The sequence below is a fragment of the Apostichopus japonicus genome, chromosome 17 (assembly GCF_037975245.1).
Source record: "Apostichopus japonicus isolate 1M-3 chromosome 17, ASM3797524v1, whole genome shotgun sequence".
Taxonomy (NCBI): Eukaryota; Metazoa; Echinodermata; class Holothuroidea; order Aspidochirotida; family Stichopodidae; genus Apostichopus; species Apostichopus japonicus.
Window position 1 is genome coordinate 34,851,519 of NC_092577.1, and position 14,172 is coordinate 34,865,690.

The 14,172-nt window shown below is 38.0% G+C and overlaps 2 protein-coding genes across 4 annotated transcripts; both read left to right on the forward strand.

Annotated features, from left to right (window-relative positions):
• Positions 1 to 1,108: 1,108 nt before the first annotated feature.
• On the forward strand, positions 1,109 to 13,566 carry LOC139954905 (uncharacterized). Its single transcript, XM_071954890.1, has 5 exons — positions 1,109 to 1,194; positions 2,228 to 2,350; positions 11,565 to 11,687; positions 11,807 to 11,945; positions 12,394 to 13,566. Exons 2-5 carry the CDS (start codon positions 2,288 to 2,290, stop codon positions 12,465 to 12,467), a joined length of 399 nt encoding a protein of 132 aa, XP_071810991.1. The 5' UTR covers positions 1,109 to 1,194; positions 2,228 to 2,287; the 3' UTR covers positions 12,468 to 13,566.
• Positions 3,086 to 11,453, forward strand: LOC139954671 (uncharacterized). Of its 3 annotated transcripts, none has more exons than XM_071954584.1 (5): positions 3,086 to 3,474; positions 4,337 to 4,473; positions 6,332 to 6,413; positions 8,024 to 8,186; positions 10,452 to 11,453. In XM_071954584.1, exons 1-5 carry the CDS (start codon positions 3,294 to 3,296, stop codon positions 10,579 to 10,581), a joined length of 693 nt encoding a protein of 230 aa, XP_071810685.1. In that variant the 5' UTR covers positions 3,086 to 3,293; the 3' UTR covers positions 10,582 to 11,453. The 3 variants fall into 3 exon arrangements, with proteins under 3 accessions (XP_071810685.1, XP_071810684.1, XP_071810686.1); XM_071954583.1 differs by having other exon boundaries at positions 4,292 to 4,473; positions 10,452 to 11,450; XM_071954585.1 differs by lacking the exon at positions 3,086 to 3,474 and adding an exon at positions 3,481 to 3,679 and having other exon boundaries at positions 4,333 to 4,473; positions 10,452 to 11,452.
• Positions 13,567 to 14,172: the final 606 nt, after the last annotated feature.

A 14,172-nucleotide genomic window follows, 5' to 3' on the forward strand; every position in this document is an offset into this window, starting at 1 on the left:
TAGCAGTGTTTGCATGCAGTCTTGCAGTCTCGGAAAATACTATACACAGTTCCTTCCACCTATTCGTGACAACCAGCATCCATCGGCTCATGGACAATTTTTTTTTTATAGAGACGTTAAATTAACGTATTTGTAACATTCTGAAATCATTGTATATCACTACGGAATGTAAGCAACGCGTCAAAGAGGGAAAGCATTTGGTTTTTTTACGATCGGTGAAATTGAGTGTAAATTAAAAGGAAAACTGAAAAAAAGGTAGGGAAGAGTGGTGATGGCTTATCCACTCCCTGTCGGGACGCGTTCTCATATGACGACGACCATGATGAAAGACTACCAACTACGTAGAGGTCGCGAAGGACCATCTACAGCTGCAAAAGGAATGATATGTCTGGCTTTGGTTCAATCTTTGACTTCACTCATTGTTATTGGGTTTGGTATCTACCGCCTGCTCTTGAGTTGTAACAACGGTAACCTAGGAACGGGTGCTTGGGTCGGCGGTGTGGTGAGTAACGAACGCCATTCCACCCCCCCCCCTCCCCTGCATCATCTCGGCGATCTTCCCCAACGTGGAACGCAACTTTCTTCCCCTAAATATTTAACTGACAAAAGGTTATCCCTATAGTATGTCAATGAAATTTAGTTATGCTTTCATTTTCGCCCAACTTCAATATTCTCTCCTCCCTTACCTTACCTCATTTACTCCTCTCTATCGCGAAAGTTGAATTCCTCGTTTTACTTCTGAAGTTAAAAAACTGACCAATAATTGGTGTGCAGATCATATGACAATACAGTACAAAGACCCACCTCCTCCCCCCTCCCCGCCGCTTCCACCCCTCTTCAAAACGCTTTCCTTATATTTTTGCTCTGATCGTACACTGCTCAATATATAGGAAGTATATGATCTCAAACTCACAGTCCTCATTACTGCGCTATTGAACCATCCCCATTCACCCGCCTCGCACCCCTCACCCCCTCTTGGTCTCATATATGTTAAAGCCAATCAATGCTACCGCTAATCGGTATGTATGTTCTTTATTACGCAGAAATCGGTGCGTAAACCATGACGTGTACATAAAAGTAACATTCGCCAATAAATATAAGTGAACGTTTAAAACTTAATATTTTCATGCCCTGCAGATTACGGCCTCTGGTATTTTAGGAATTGTGGCTGGACTTTCCAGAGAAGAAAAACCGGTATGAAATGTAATATTCAAATCACGCCTGTCATGTGTATACAGACCATTTAGCAATGATATCAAGCACAGTAGTATTTCCATCTAAACAAGACGAAAACGAAGGTTTCTCGTCTGTTCATAGCCCTAGCAATATTTAAGGAGACCCATATTTACGCTTAGCGTGAATAAATGGTTTTAGGCCGGTGATATCCGTAAAATTAAAGAAACAACCCCTAATGGAGCTCTGGGAATCTAAATGGGCATCCCAACTGAAAAATGAAAACTGTCCTTTTTCAGCCTGTCAATTTTGGCCCAAATCGTGACTTATTACTTCAATAGAATACTCTTATGAGCTCTAGGAATCCAAAACTTTCGAAAACTTTTATTTTTCGGCCAATTATTTAGTGAGGATTTTTTCCTTATGGTTTTGCTCAATGTTGGCCAAAATCGAGACTTTTGAGATTCAAACACTTTTATTTTTCGGCCAATTATTTTGTAAGGCTGCGATCAGTGGCTTCGATGGCGCCCTTCTGATTGCCTGCCAGTCAATAATAATCTCATAATCAATTCCTATTTCGAAAAATGGACCAATTTTGTGACAAAATTTCAAATAGCATTTTAATATTTTAGAGGAATAAAATTCCATAAAATTCAACTTATTGCTTCAAGAGAATACTCTAATGAGCTCTGGGAATCCAAAACGAGCATCGAAATTTGAGATTCGAAAACTTTTATTTTTCGGCCAATTATTTTGTAAGGCTATCTACCTTTATGGTTTTGCTCAATTTTAGCCAAAATCGTGACTTTTTCATTTATTTCCATAATCATGCGTAGGATTGGTGGCGCCCTTCTGATTGCCTGCCAGTCGATAATAACCTTATAATCAATCCCTCTTTCAAAAATGGACCAATTGTATGACAAAATTTCCAATATTCGAAAACTATACCGATACAATTCTTGGTTAAATTATGTTTGTCCGTATATCTACCTTCTCTGAGATTTGTTTATTTCTTGTTAAATGATCAATGAACCCTTTTCTCTTGTTTCTCCAGTTGTCAAGTTTTCTTGTGACGTCACTGTTAGCTGTTCTCCTATCCATCGTTCTCATTGTGATGGAGGGCCTAGGACTCTCATCGGAGATTCAAAACTGTACTCTTACAACTGTCACGTGCCAAGTATGTCGATCATAATGTAACCCGATCCGAACTTAAAGACAAACAAACCGAAAACACTTACAAGAATCACGTCGAATTTACGATAAAGATTCCATGTGATATGCTGAACTCAGTCACATGACTATTACATGACTATTACTCGTGAAGTGTTAGCTCAGTGGTTAACGCCGGTGCCTACCAATCATAAGGTCCCCGGTTCGAGTCACTCCAAGATTAATGTATGTCGTCCAGTTACAGAGTTGTTGACAATTGACAATTCATAATCATGGACGTTAAATATGAATGTTAGAGACTGACTTCGGTCAGCTTGCGGCTTTGATAAGCCAATGAGGCTTCTTCGCGAGTTTCTGCTCGCAGGAGGATCTAAATGCATACAAATACATACATACATTACACTTATTCGTTCATTTGCTACGGTCTAGACACGTATAAATGTTCGAATCATTCTTATCACAATGTAAAGTAAAATGTTTTTAATCTGACAAAACATCGTCAATATTTGTGGGGTCATTTATTCTTTAAGTCCATGGGTGGATTGGTCTATCGCCATTCCGTCGGAATCGATGCTCGGCTTGATCCGAAGCGCCAAATGCGCCACTTGTCTCATGGTCCCAGCGATGCCGGTGGGACCGCTGAGCCGGTAGCAGTTTATGCCCAATCCCTACCTGGTGAAATGTCCCAAGAGACACGTGCTTTTCACAGATATACGTGAGAGGATGGAATGGATTGTATATACACTGTAAAAAATAACGGCGTCTTTTACAGTATTTTACTGTAGAATGTTACAGCAAAACGCTGTTCCCGACAATTACAATAAGCGCCTGTTAGTTCGACCATTTTTAGCGCGCGCTACTACTGTAACTTCGCGATCGTAACAGTAGAAACTGTATATTGCTTCATATGGCCGCTCCCGGCGTACAGATTAGCGCATGCCCATTGCAGTATGACCCTGTGCGCTTTTTCATTGGACTATCAAGTGAACAAGTATCGTCTGACACCTGTGTCACATTCTTCTCTAACAAGATGTGTAACGTCGATATCGGGAACTGTACTGTACATGGTACACGTTGATGTATTACACGATCCACAAGGGCTACTAGTAATACTTTTGCAAGCGGGAAGAGGTGAGAATTTAACAGCTTTCTGAAGTCGCTTTGTGTGTATGATTTGTTGCGAGAACTACTCAGATAGGCAATATTATTTACGTGAACATAAGACTATTCGTTTAAAGACTGCTTAAATCACCACAAGTCTAGGCCCAGCTTAATTGGTCGTAATGGCACTGTTGTTGAATCCCGTATGTCGGTAGCCTATCACCGTGTAGAACAGGTTAATCTAAAGGCCTAACCTAAGCATTAATGTAACGGTAACATAAAACATTCAGTATCAGTTATCAGTTTAGTTTAAAGCTAGCTAAGGCATAGTAGAAAAAAATCAGGAGAGGTAAAACAAAATCTCCATTGCCAACGTTTTGGACGACATTTCAAGTGAGTTAGAGGTCGGTTACACCATGGAGCTATTATAGCTCCATGGTTACACTAATCAGTAGGCCTAAGCTAGGCCTACGTTTTCGTTAGGCCTACGCTACTCAATATAGGCGTAGCTAAACGTTAGTTGTGACCAACACTACCCAGGAATTAGTATGATGGTGGTCACCAACTTCGTGCATTTTAGCCAAAAAACTGACTGTTACTGTTAGGCTACTTCGCAATTCCTTTACCCAGGCAAATGCTCTCGGCGATGCAGAATGACTCCTAGGCCTAGGCTAGCTAGAACTTAGAAGTAGAAGAGGCCTAAGTAGACCTGTCAGTTTAAGTAGCCTAGGCCCTATAAAGTACTACTGCTAGTACTAGGCTAGCCAGATGTTTCCCTGGGACCTCTGGCGATATTTGATAACCTCTCATTCAATTCTGTAAGCCACTCTGCTCCTCCAAACTCCAGGTTTTTCCAGCCCCCAACACGTCTTCTTTTTCACTCCCAAGAAAGAGCTGTTACCTACACTCGCTAGCATCAAGAGAGCTGAAGGAGTGCTTGGGAATGAAACACCTGATGATCCTGGACTGATCCTCATGGTCATGGATTATTTTTTCGAAAAACATGATGGGGTATTTTTAGTAATGGAGGTAAGTTGGCAATAATACACTTTAAACTTGTTTTGATGCTGTTCATATACTAACCCATCTCTGCGCAATACTATGCTTCAATTAGCTTTGACACATGTGTTTAAAACTATCACAATATTACAAATGTCCTGAAGAAAGTAAAGAGCTCTTATCATGGCACAGTATGTTTAGCATTTAATCCAATTAATTGTTCAGATCCACAACACCTTCGTAATTGCTCAATAAAACCATGTGCCTATGGTAGATGAACATGTAATATTACTTCAAAGTAGTTTATGTCAGCAAATTTCTTTAAAGTGAATTGCAGGCTACCTAATCTTCTAATTTGCTAAAGCCAATGTATTACTGGTCAGTGTATCAAATAGATGGATATTAGCACCCTGTAAAATAGAATAGAAGAATACTGTGCATTGCCTTAACATTCAGTGCAATTTTGGCATTAAGCAACTGTTGATTGCTTGGCAGATTGCAGGAAAGGTTACACGACACAATACCAGCCAATCATAGGTAAGATCATAAATGTATGGACATTCTCTGTGAGGGTTATAGCTTTGATGTTAACAGCTGAACTTGCAATGGACCATCAAATTTCTGAACATTCTACCTGTACATGATAAAAATAATTTTGCATTTTCACTAGGAATCTGTTACAGTTTCCAAAGATGCATGTTATTTACCAAAGGGTATACTTTAAATTTTATAAGTTTGTAAGTTTAAATCTTTAAGAACCCCTGCATGGGAAACTAATAACAGCAGGAATACTATTTACGTATAAAGTGAGAACTTCACAAAAAGGCAAAAGGAATCTATGCAGTCATGACTGCTTGTGTGTGAATGTTCGAGCCGCCTTGGGTCATAAACACCATATCCCACCATGTACACCTTGCATCAAGTTCATACTTGGTAATTAGATGCCCCTTAGTAAATTCTCAGATGGCATTCCTTTTGGGGGGAGGTAATAGGTCACTCGGGGCCCGCAGTGGTCAAAATATGACAACCATGTAAATAAGCTTCCTCAAGAATAAAAGCTTCAGTGAAGATCGATGTGGTATTTCAGTGGTTTTAGTAGAGGTCAAAGGTCATTTGAGTTCAACTTATGTAAAAATCTGAAAACCTTTTAAACATGTTATCTCACCTTGTACAGCTTTCATGAACTTCAAACTTGATAGGTAGATACCATTTAGTAAAATCTGGGCCAGTTTTGTTTTTTGGAGAGGTAAAAGGTTAAAAAAGGAATCCTAAAAACCTTTCAAATGAACTAACTCAAGTGTAAAGCTTCAGTGAATGTCAATTTTGGTATGTGCATCCCCTTAGTACTTGTATTCAATTGTTTGTGGTGGAGGTCAAAGGTAATATGAGGTCAGCTGAAGTCACATTCTATAAACCTTGTAAACATGATATATCACCATCATACTTGGTACATATATGTCTTAGAAAGTACTTGGTTTATATTGTTTTTTGTTATAGGCCCATATACAAGAACTGTAACATTGACAGATCTTAATCTTAGCATGTGGATGCCTCCAAAGATCAAAATGTTAAAAATGTGATCAGGTTGTGTGATCAATGGGTGTCACTGCAGTTTACTATGTCTATAGGCACACTGGCCACTGTCTTTGCATATTAAAGAGCATTGAATTGTACATAGTAGATACCACTAATGGGGTTTCCAGATACATGTTGCAACTATTTCAATCACTTCATTATAATAAGGATCATTCAGAATTCTTTTCACATATGTGACCTACACTGTATGAAAAATTCCCCACACATTGATTTTAATTAATTGCTGTTAAACTTCTGAATGTCAAAGGAATGGTGGAGTTGATTTGCAAATATGTTGACTTCAAATTTTCAGACTACAGCTACAAAGGCTGATGCTGAGGGGAAGCTTCAGTTGGTGCCCTCCACAGACTCCACACCTGTTTTAATATCTTGTGGTAAGTACATACAGTACCTACTTGCTTTATGTTACATTATTCTTTATGCTGAAAGTCCTCTTTTCCAGATTTAGCATAAGTATGTGTGTTTGTGTGTATGTATCAATGTCGACCTTGGTTACGACAGCAGATCCTATATTTGGCACGTGGCTTCCCCATTATAAGTACAGGCACCTTATTGTTTGTTCTGGAGGACAAAAGTAATGTGTGGTCAGCAAAGGTAAAAATTTGAAAACCTAAAAAAAATGACTTCTCCAGAACCAGAGGGTCAGGGGAGGTCATGTTTGCATGCTAGATTTGTCTATTAATGAGTAAACTATTTACACAATTTCAAAGCAATTCCTAGGTTTTTTAACTACATAGTGCTTGTAGCTAGGTTATGACTGAAGTGAATGCTCTTGAAGCAGGTGGCAATGATTAAGTTACAAGAAGAATATTTGGAATAACAGTTCAAGACAGCTTTAATACTCAAATTCTCACTATTATCATGGAGAGAATGGCACTCAGGTGAACCTTAATGGTCATATGCTTCTTGATATTTCAGTAAATAAAAGAAAAAACAAATGCACTGAGCATATTGTTTCACATTACTGTAGGTCAGGTTCTTAAAATGAGGAAATTCAGTGGTTCACTCCTAGCAAGGTCTCTCTTCACAGATAAGAAAGTTTTATCTGATTTGACTGGGGCTTTATTGACTGGGACACTATAGTGGCCCCAAAATGCTGGTTTTGCTTAAGTGGCAGAATGTGCGCTATGCTGCAGAAAGAAGAAAGGTACACTATACTGGCCAAAATGCTACATTGGCCTGGTTTTCTGAAATGTCACTGCTGCCAAATCAGTGCAGTGAATCTCTAGGGCCTTTTGTAACATACTTTGGCAAGAGGTCTCTGGGAGCCATGATTATCTGATTTCTTCAGAGCAAGTAACCACATGCAGGGTCTTCACTCTGGTTCATGCAGGTGAAAGCTCAATTGAGGTCCCCAGAGTTCAAAGGTTTTTTTTTTTACAAATGATAGCTTAATATTGTGAAGCTGAAAATATTCCAAATGTAGCTGAGTTGCTATTGTTTGCGTTTTGGTTCAAACTTGGTGTGTTAATTGCCAGTATAAAATGTGAATGCAGGACGAATGTTACCGAAGGCTGGACTGATTTCCTGCAAGCAATTCATGGGTCAAACCTGGTATAATAATACCCATGAAAGGACAAGTCAGAGTGAGGTTTTCTGTGTAGGGAAAGATATTTAATCCTATTTCCATACATCATGTGACAATGATTCATTTTGACTGGGGGCTACAGAAGTCCACTATTTTATTCTCCAAGTATGAACTTCTTGCTTGATGCTTAAAGGGACAGTACAGTAAACCTGAAAATGCTGCATGTGCTACAGTGGCCATAATGTTTCAAAATTTAAAAACACAGTTTCACAATTTTTAAAAACATGACTTGTATTTCACTCATTAATTTGCAAAATATTATTAAATATGCAAATCTGGTTACTAAGGCCTTTTCAAATACCAGAAAAACATATCTAATGCTTAGAGTTTTACTGGTGTTGTGAAACTGACCTAATTACTTCTGATGCCAAATCTCCATATATTTTTTTATCCTAGGAGACATACTCCTTGCAGAACGATACATGCTGGCTATTGATGGGCAGGTGGTGAGCAACTGTGCTAGTTTCATCGGTGGACTTGCAATGCTGTTTGCATCATTTTACATTTTTGGAATACAGTATAGTGCAGGAACGGCTGCAACCATAGACTTCATACAGAGGTATTCTTTTTCCCTTTTGTAGTATATGTCCATGTTCAGATTATTATAAGACTGTCTCATGATGGGTATCTTAGACATTATCAAATGTGGTATGTGGATGAATGACATTAAGTACTTGTGGTCAGTAGGATTTTAATCTGCTACAGTATGTGGATGTACTGCTTTAAGTTCTATAGGCCTATGTTCTTCGTAGATGTCAAAAAGATATCAAAATGTGACAAATTTAAAGCACAGTATCTCAAAATCGACCAAGTTTGACAAACTTGTTTGAAGAGCCTCTACAGGCATCACCCAGGAAAGCTGCATGAATGAAAATTTTAAAACGACCAATTATAAAAGGCAGTGAACCATGTTTACATGACTACAAATCATCTAAAATTGCAAGTGCCTATAAAATCTACTCACTAAAAGTCTAAAACCTGATTCTAACATTTCTTGAATTAATACCAAAAGAGCATTAATTTGGCCCAAACAGTGGCAAAAAAACATGTGCTACACTTTTCGTATGAGAGAGAAAGCTAAGGGTAGCAAATTTTCTTGTTTTTGCATTTTGGCCCACTTTTTTTTCTACACTTGCACCTAATTTCTGCACTTTTGATTTCTTGCTAAAAGAAAAAGGAATCTATGTGATGGTGTGTTCATGTGTATGTGACACTTCCTTGTAAACATGATAACTCAAAAAGTAAACATTGCTTGAAATTCTAATGTGGCAATATATGTGCATTGCTCTTAATGAGTACAAGAACCCTATTCTTTTTGGTTTCAATGATAATCGTTACCTTTGCATATGTGATGGCGTATGTGTGTGTGCGCATATGTAAGTGCATTTGTGAAGCCCAGCTTGTAAACACGATATCTTAAAAAGAAAGCATATCTCATATTTGGTGTGTAGGTGGACCACATTAAGTACAAGAATCCTATTACTTTTGGTGGAAATCAAAGGTCATTTGGGGTTACAAGGGGTCAAATTGTGGAAACTTGCAAACATATCTCAAGAAGCGTAGCTTGGATTGATCTCATATTTGGTATATAGGTGTACCACATTGGGTAGCCTAAGAACCATGTTGTCTCTGGTATTGATCAAAAGTAAGCTGAGGTCAACAGGGGTCAACTTTGAAAACACACAATATATTATGTGATGTATCATGCTGAGTACAAGAAAACTATAAGTGTCCATTTCCGTTATCAGCTGCCATTTCCAATATTGTTTCTCACATCTCAATGCCTTTTGCTGTACTATTTAGATTAAAGTTCATCCGGATATACCTACAGTATGTCACATTCATATAAGATTATGTATGTAACATCATCAAAACCACAATGCAGGTCAACAGGAGTCTGATAATCTTGTAAACAGGATATCTAAAAAAGAGAAAGCTGGTTTAATTTTGTTTGTAGGTTGATCTTGGTACTAAGTAGATGATCCTATTCTTTTTTATGGAGGTCAAAGGTCATTTGAGATCTACAGAGATCAAAGTCTGCAAAAGTTGTAAACACTGTATATTCAGAATTGAAAGTTGGTTAAGCTTCCCACATGATATGTAGGTTGCACTTGAAGAGTAGATGATCCCAATTTTTTTCGTGAAGGTTAAATGTCATTTGAGGTCAGTCTTGAAAACCTTGTAAATATATCTTTAGAAGTACACATTGGTTAAAAAAAGTGTAATGTAGATTGTCATTGGTGAGTACATGATCCCTACCTTACATCATTGAGGTCAATCAACATATAAGGTCAGCAGAGGTCAAAGTCTAAATACCTCTTAGTCAGGACAGCTCAAGAAATGGAAGTGTGTCGAATACGTCAACTAGATAGTATTTATATTGCCCTAGGTGAGAAGATGATCCGTACTGTTGTTCTGGAGACAAAGATCAAATGGTGAATATCGCAAAATCTGGTTTCCAAAGTAAATGCTGCTTCACATTCTGGCAAGGGAATCATTTAACCAATTGGCATTCTGGTTGTTAATCTTCAAAATGAGGTCAACTATTGGTTGATTGCATAGAGCTATGCAGCAAATTTCATAGGCCTCCTGGAGTTTCTTAGACAAAACTTTTTGACCTTATGAAACATTGTGTTAGGTGTGTAAGCTTTTGTTTCATCTCTTCACCAGTGCACTGCTCTCTTTGCTTGCAGAAGTGAGTCGGGAGTTTATACAGGGAATTAGAAGTTGGAACCATTCAAAGCCAATAGAAGTTTGCACGGCTTGTATCAGTTTCTTGGTTTTTAAGTAGTTTGTTACTGTTACCTTTTACTGTTACTTTCAGATGTCTGTTCACCATCAACCCAGACAGAGGCCACAAGGCGCAAGCAGTGAAGAGTAGAAGGCATTCTATTAATCCAAAAGTCCTCCATTTCACCAATGCAGTGCAGGATTATAATACACACAGCTTCTAAGCAATGAACTTTAATTTCCAATTACTTAAAAGATTCGTTGTTTCGTGTTTGAACTTCATTAATTTGGATGTCAAAATGTTTTATTGTTCTATTGCCCCCTTTTGGCTTCAATATTCTGCTAAAGGTTTGATCCATTTTACACTATTGATGCTTTGGTATATGTACTGTAGAGAATGGTGTATTTGTACATTGACATGTCAGAATGCTTCAGTGTATTGTTCAAATAAACTAAATTGTTCAAATAAACACAAAAATTATGATAATGTACTCATTTGAACCATCAGTTTACAGTAAAAACAGTTATGGTGCATTTTACAGTAAAAAGACTGGCAGCAATTCTGCCAACAAATGCCTGTTACATTTACGGGTTCATTTCAAATATTGTAAAATTGTTTACAGTACACTGTAAATAATAAACAGTAAACTGTAAATAATTTTATGGTAAAATGTAACTTTTACGGTTAAAAACTGTAAACAATTTTACAGTGATTGAAATAATTACCGTAAATTTAACAGGCATTTGTTGGCAGAATTGCTGCCAGTCTTTTTACCGTAAAATTTACGGTATTTTTTTTACAGTGTACCTTTTGAACTGGGTCACTTTGGTAAAGAGGTTGGGCAGCACTCGGTAGTTCTGTGACTCCAGTTATGAGATAAATGTTTCACGAAGAAGTGGAGGGGGGGGGTGTTATTGGAGGACTGGGATTGTGGTCACTCAGCACGTGTGAAATTGATCTACCTATGGAGCTATAAACAGTTTATAGCTCCGTGATCTACCCCAAAGTTTATGAGATCCTGCGGCAACAAGTTATTGTCGTATGCAATAAACACAGTTCGGGAAAGAGAGGGTACACACGATAGGGATGAGTAAGAGGTGGAGAGAGAAAGAGAGAGAGAGAGAGAGGTTGGGGTGGGGGGGGGGGTGGATCTTGTAACGAGAAACAACATTTTCTTTAGAAAGATTCATTTTCTTTTTTCGACAGCCTGGGTGTCTTATCGGCTCAACTGTTCTTGTCCTTTTGGGGCTCTTCCATTTGTGTTTGGGGGCATCACTTGCTCTCCTTAGTACAAGAATAACGAGAAAGCACACAATAACGGATAACATGGTAAGGGGAAGTTGTTTATATTCTCGTGTTATATGTCATCGTTTCAATGTGTGTTGTATTATGGCACTTATCATGTGTAGATACAACAACTTAAACGACTTGCTTACACTTGCATACAGATAATGCCACTATGGGCAATGCCAACATCATCTGATTACTATGGAGATTTCTACATGAACAACCGACCTGCACCAACAACCAATCAGAAACGGATTGCTCAACAAGACTTACAGGTGGCTATTCAAGAGCACAATGAAGGTAAATATTAGACTTGCACAAGACAATCTCCATTTAGTCTGCCCCAATCGACTTATTTAACTTGCTCCAAGTTTTTCGTAAGACTTCTTTAAGATTTGTGTGTGTGCGGACTTGCCATCGAATTGTTCAATAAGCTTCCGCGAGTCTTTCAGTAAACGGGTTCAAGTTCCTCAATAAGATTTCTCTCGGTCATACAGTTTAGGCTTGTTCAATTGTTTGAACAGGCTTGTTAAAGACGTCCGCTACATTTGTTTAAGTCTCTCGGCAAAACTGTAGCCAGGAATAGGAAAACTACATAAATCACTCATTGCACAACAAAGTAACTCAATTAGATCTAGTGGAAAGGAGTACTTATGGTTAGGGAACACAGCTAACTACTCTTAGTGATCTTGAAGAAAAAAACTAATATATAATAATACTAATATATATGAAATATTTTGTGTTTCAGATCATGAACCTCCCGAAGTATCCTCGTTTTCTTCCAAGAAACATACAGATGATGACAGATTCGTATTCCCATGATGGAGGATGTTTCATATATGCGTACCATACATAAATCTTAGTTTGAATTGGAATGCACTTGTGTGGAATGTGGTGATGGGGTGGGGAGATGGGGGTGGGGGCAGTAAGGAAACAGTAGTGCATAGTGGAATCCTATTCAACGGAAATCTTCCACATACCATTTCACCAGTTTAAATGCGTGCTATTGTATTTATGCAATTGTCACCCTTAGCAAGGACACATTTTTGGTGGAATTTTGTCTTATTGCTGCAAGAGACAAATGTGTTCAGAATTAAAGGCAAAATAAACTCAACTCCAGGGAACATCTAACTGATCAGTAAGCTCCGTGGAATAGCATATCGGTCTGTTGAGCGCATGTCCGGACTTCGAGCCCTACAGACACGTAGTAACTTCGTTCTTCTTTGAGGAGTGTTACTTCAAACGTGTACCATATTAACAGACGTGGCGGCCAGTGCTACACAGAAGCAGACGAAAGACGCTGCGTTGGTAGAAGTATTATCCTTTAGTGTTGGTATGATGCTTTTTAGATCTCGGGCCATAACCCTTCGTTGACCTTACAGATGCACCAGATACGAAGTGATTGTGTCAGAGGTCACTCAGGAGCATTTCCACTTCTTCATTGGGTAAAAGGTTTTAACCACTACATGCTATATATGGCGAGAAGGGCCATCACACTAGTACATAAAATATGTAAAGTACAACAATGGAGGCATCTTCGTTTGCTTTTCACCGTAACTCTGAAGTTTTATCGGGTAATGCACAATACCAATAACGATATAATCAGGAAGCACTAAGAAACACTGTGAAAACTCTTGAAACAGTATTTCGTTCTAGTGATGACCTTTAGGGAAGAATATAAAAAAATAATAACTTTGTTTAACCGTAAAATGACGTGGAAACCCACCTCTAGAAAGTGATTAATGAAGTATTTATACTGATAGTTTTTTAGAGACTTGAATAAGTATTAATATTAACCAAAGAGGTTCATGCAGGTTACTATAAGACTTGGGTGTGTAACATTTGTTGTTTTATGCAAATATTCCAAGCCCCTCTTTTATCTTGTGGGCAATTCTGAAAGTATTCATTCTCAATTAAGAAATATATAACATATACATAAATAAACCCAAGAAACCTTTTATTACTACTTCTTTTAAATGTTAAGTCAGGGCTTCGGCCCGTTTTCAGGATTGGAGGTGCAAACTGTGCATATGCACTTGATCAGATGTACCTCTGATATACCCCGTCCCTTCCCGGTATCTATTTCCAGGAAACGAATTAGTTCAATAGCGTAATAAGCTATCAAAAGGTGTATGCATGGGGTTGGGGTTGGGGGAGCTGGAAGAAAACCAGACGCCATTTACACTGTTTTCTCGTAAATGCAATTATTTCTCGAAATTGCAACCTGTAATTTTCTAATTTATATCCCAAACTTGGACTATTTTATCTCAAAATACCAATTTCTTCCTTTCATACAAAAGTGAAAATTTCTATATTAAAATGAATAATAATCTTATTTAAATTTTTCGTTTGTTATAACGTTAACTTTTTCTAGAAATTTCTGTTCTATCGAAATCTCTATTTTTTTCTTCCTGAAAACGTTTGGCTTCTCGTCTCCATTTTTTTTTTTATCTCACAACATCTATTACAACCCTCGAAATCACGACCTTCTCATACCGATATTTCAACGTATTCCTTGAAATTGCTC

Excerpts from the sequence above, each read along its gene's own strand:
- LOC139954671 (XM_071954583.1), top strand. The coding sequence starts at position 3,294 with ATGACCCTGTGCGCTTTTTCATTGGACTATCAAGTGAACAAGTATCGT. Across the intron at positions 4,474-6,331 it reads GGGTATTTTTAGTAATGGAG|ACTACAGCTACAAAGGCTGA; the intron begins GTAAGTTGGCAA and ends TCAAATTTTCAG. Across the intron at positions 8,187-10,451 it reads ACCATAGACTTCATACAGAG|ATGTCTGTTCACCATCAACC; the intron begins GTATTCTTTTTC and ends TGTTACTTTCAG.
- LOC139954905 (XM_071954890.1), top strand. The coding sequence starts at position 2,288 with ATGGAGGGCCTAGGACTCTCATCGGAGATTCAAAACTGTACTCTTACA. Across the intron at positions 11,688-11,806 it reads ACACAATAACGGATAACATG|ATAATGCCACTATGGGCAAT; the intron begins GTAAGGGGAAGT and ends ACTTGCATACAG. Across the intron at positions 11,946-12,393 it reads TATTCAAGAGCACAATGAAG|ATCATGAACCTCCCGAAGTA; the intron begins GTAAATATTAGA and ends TTTGTGTTTCAG.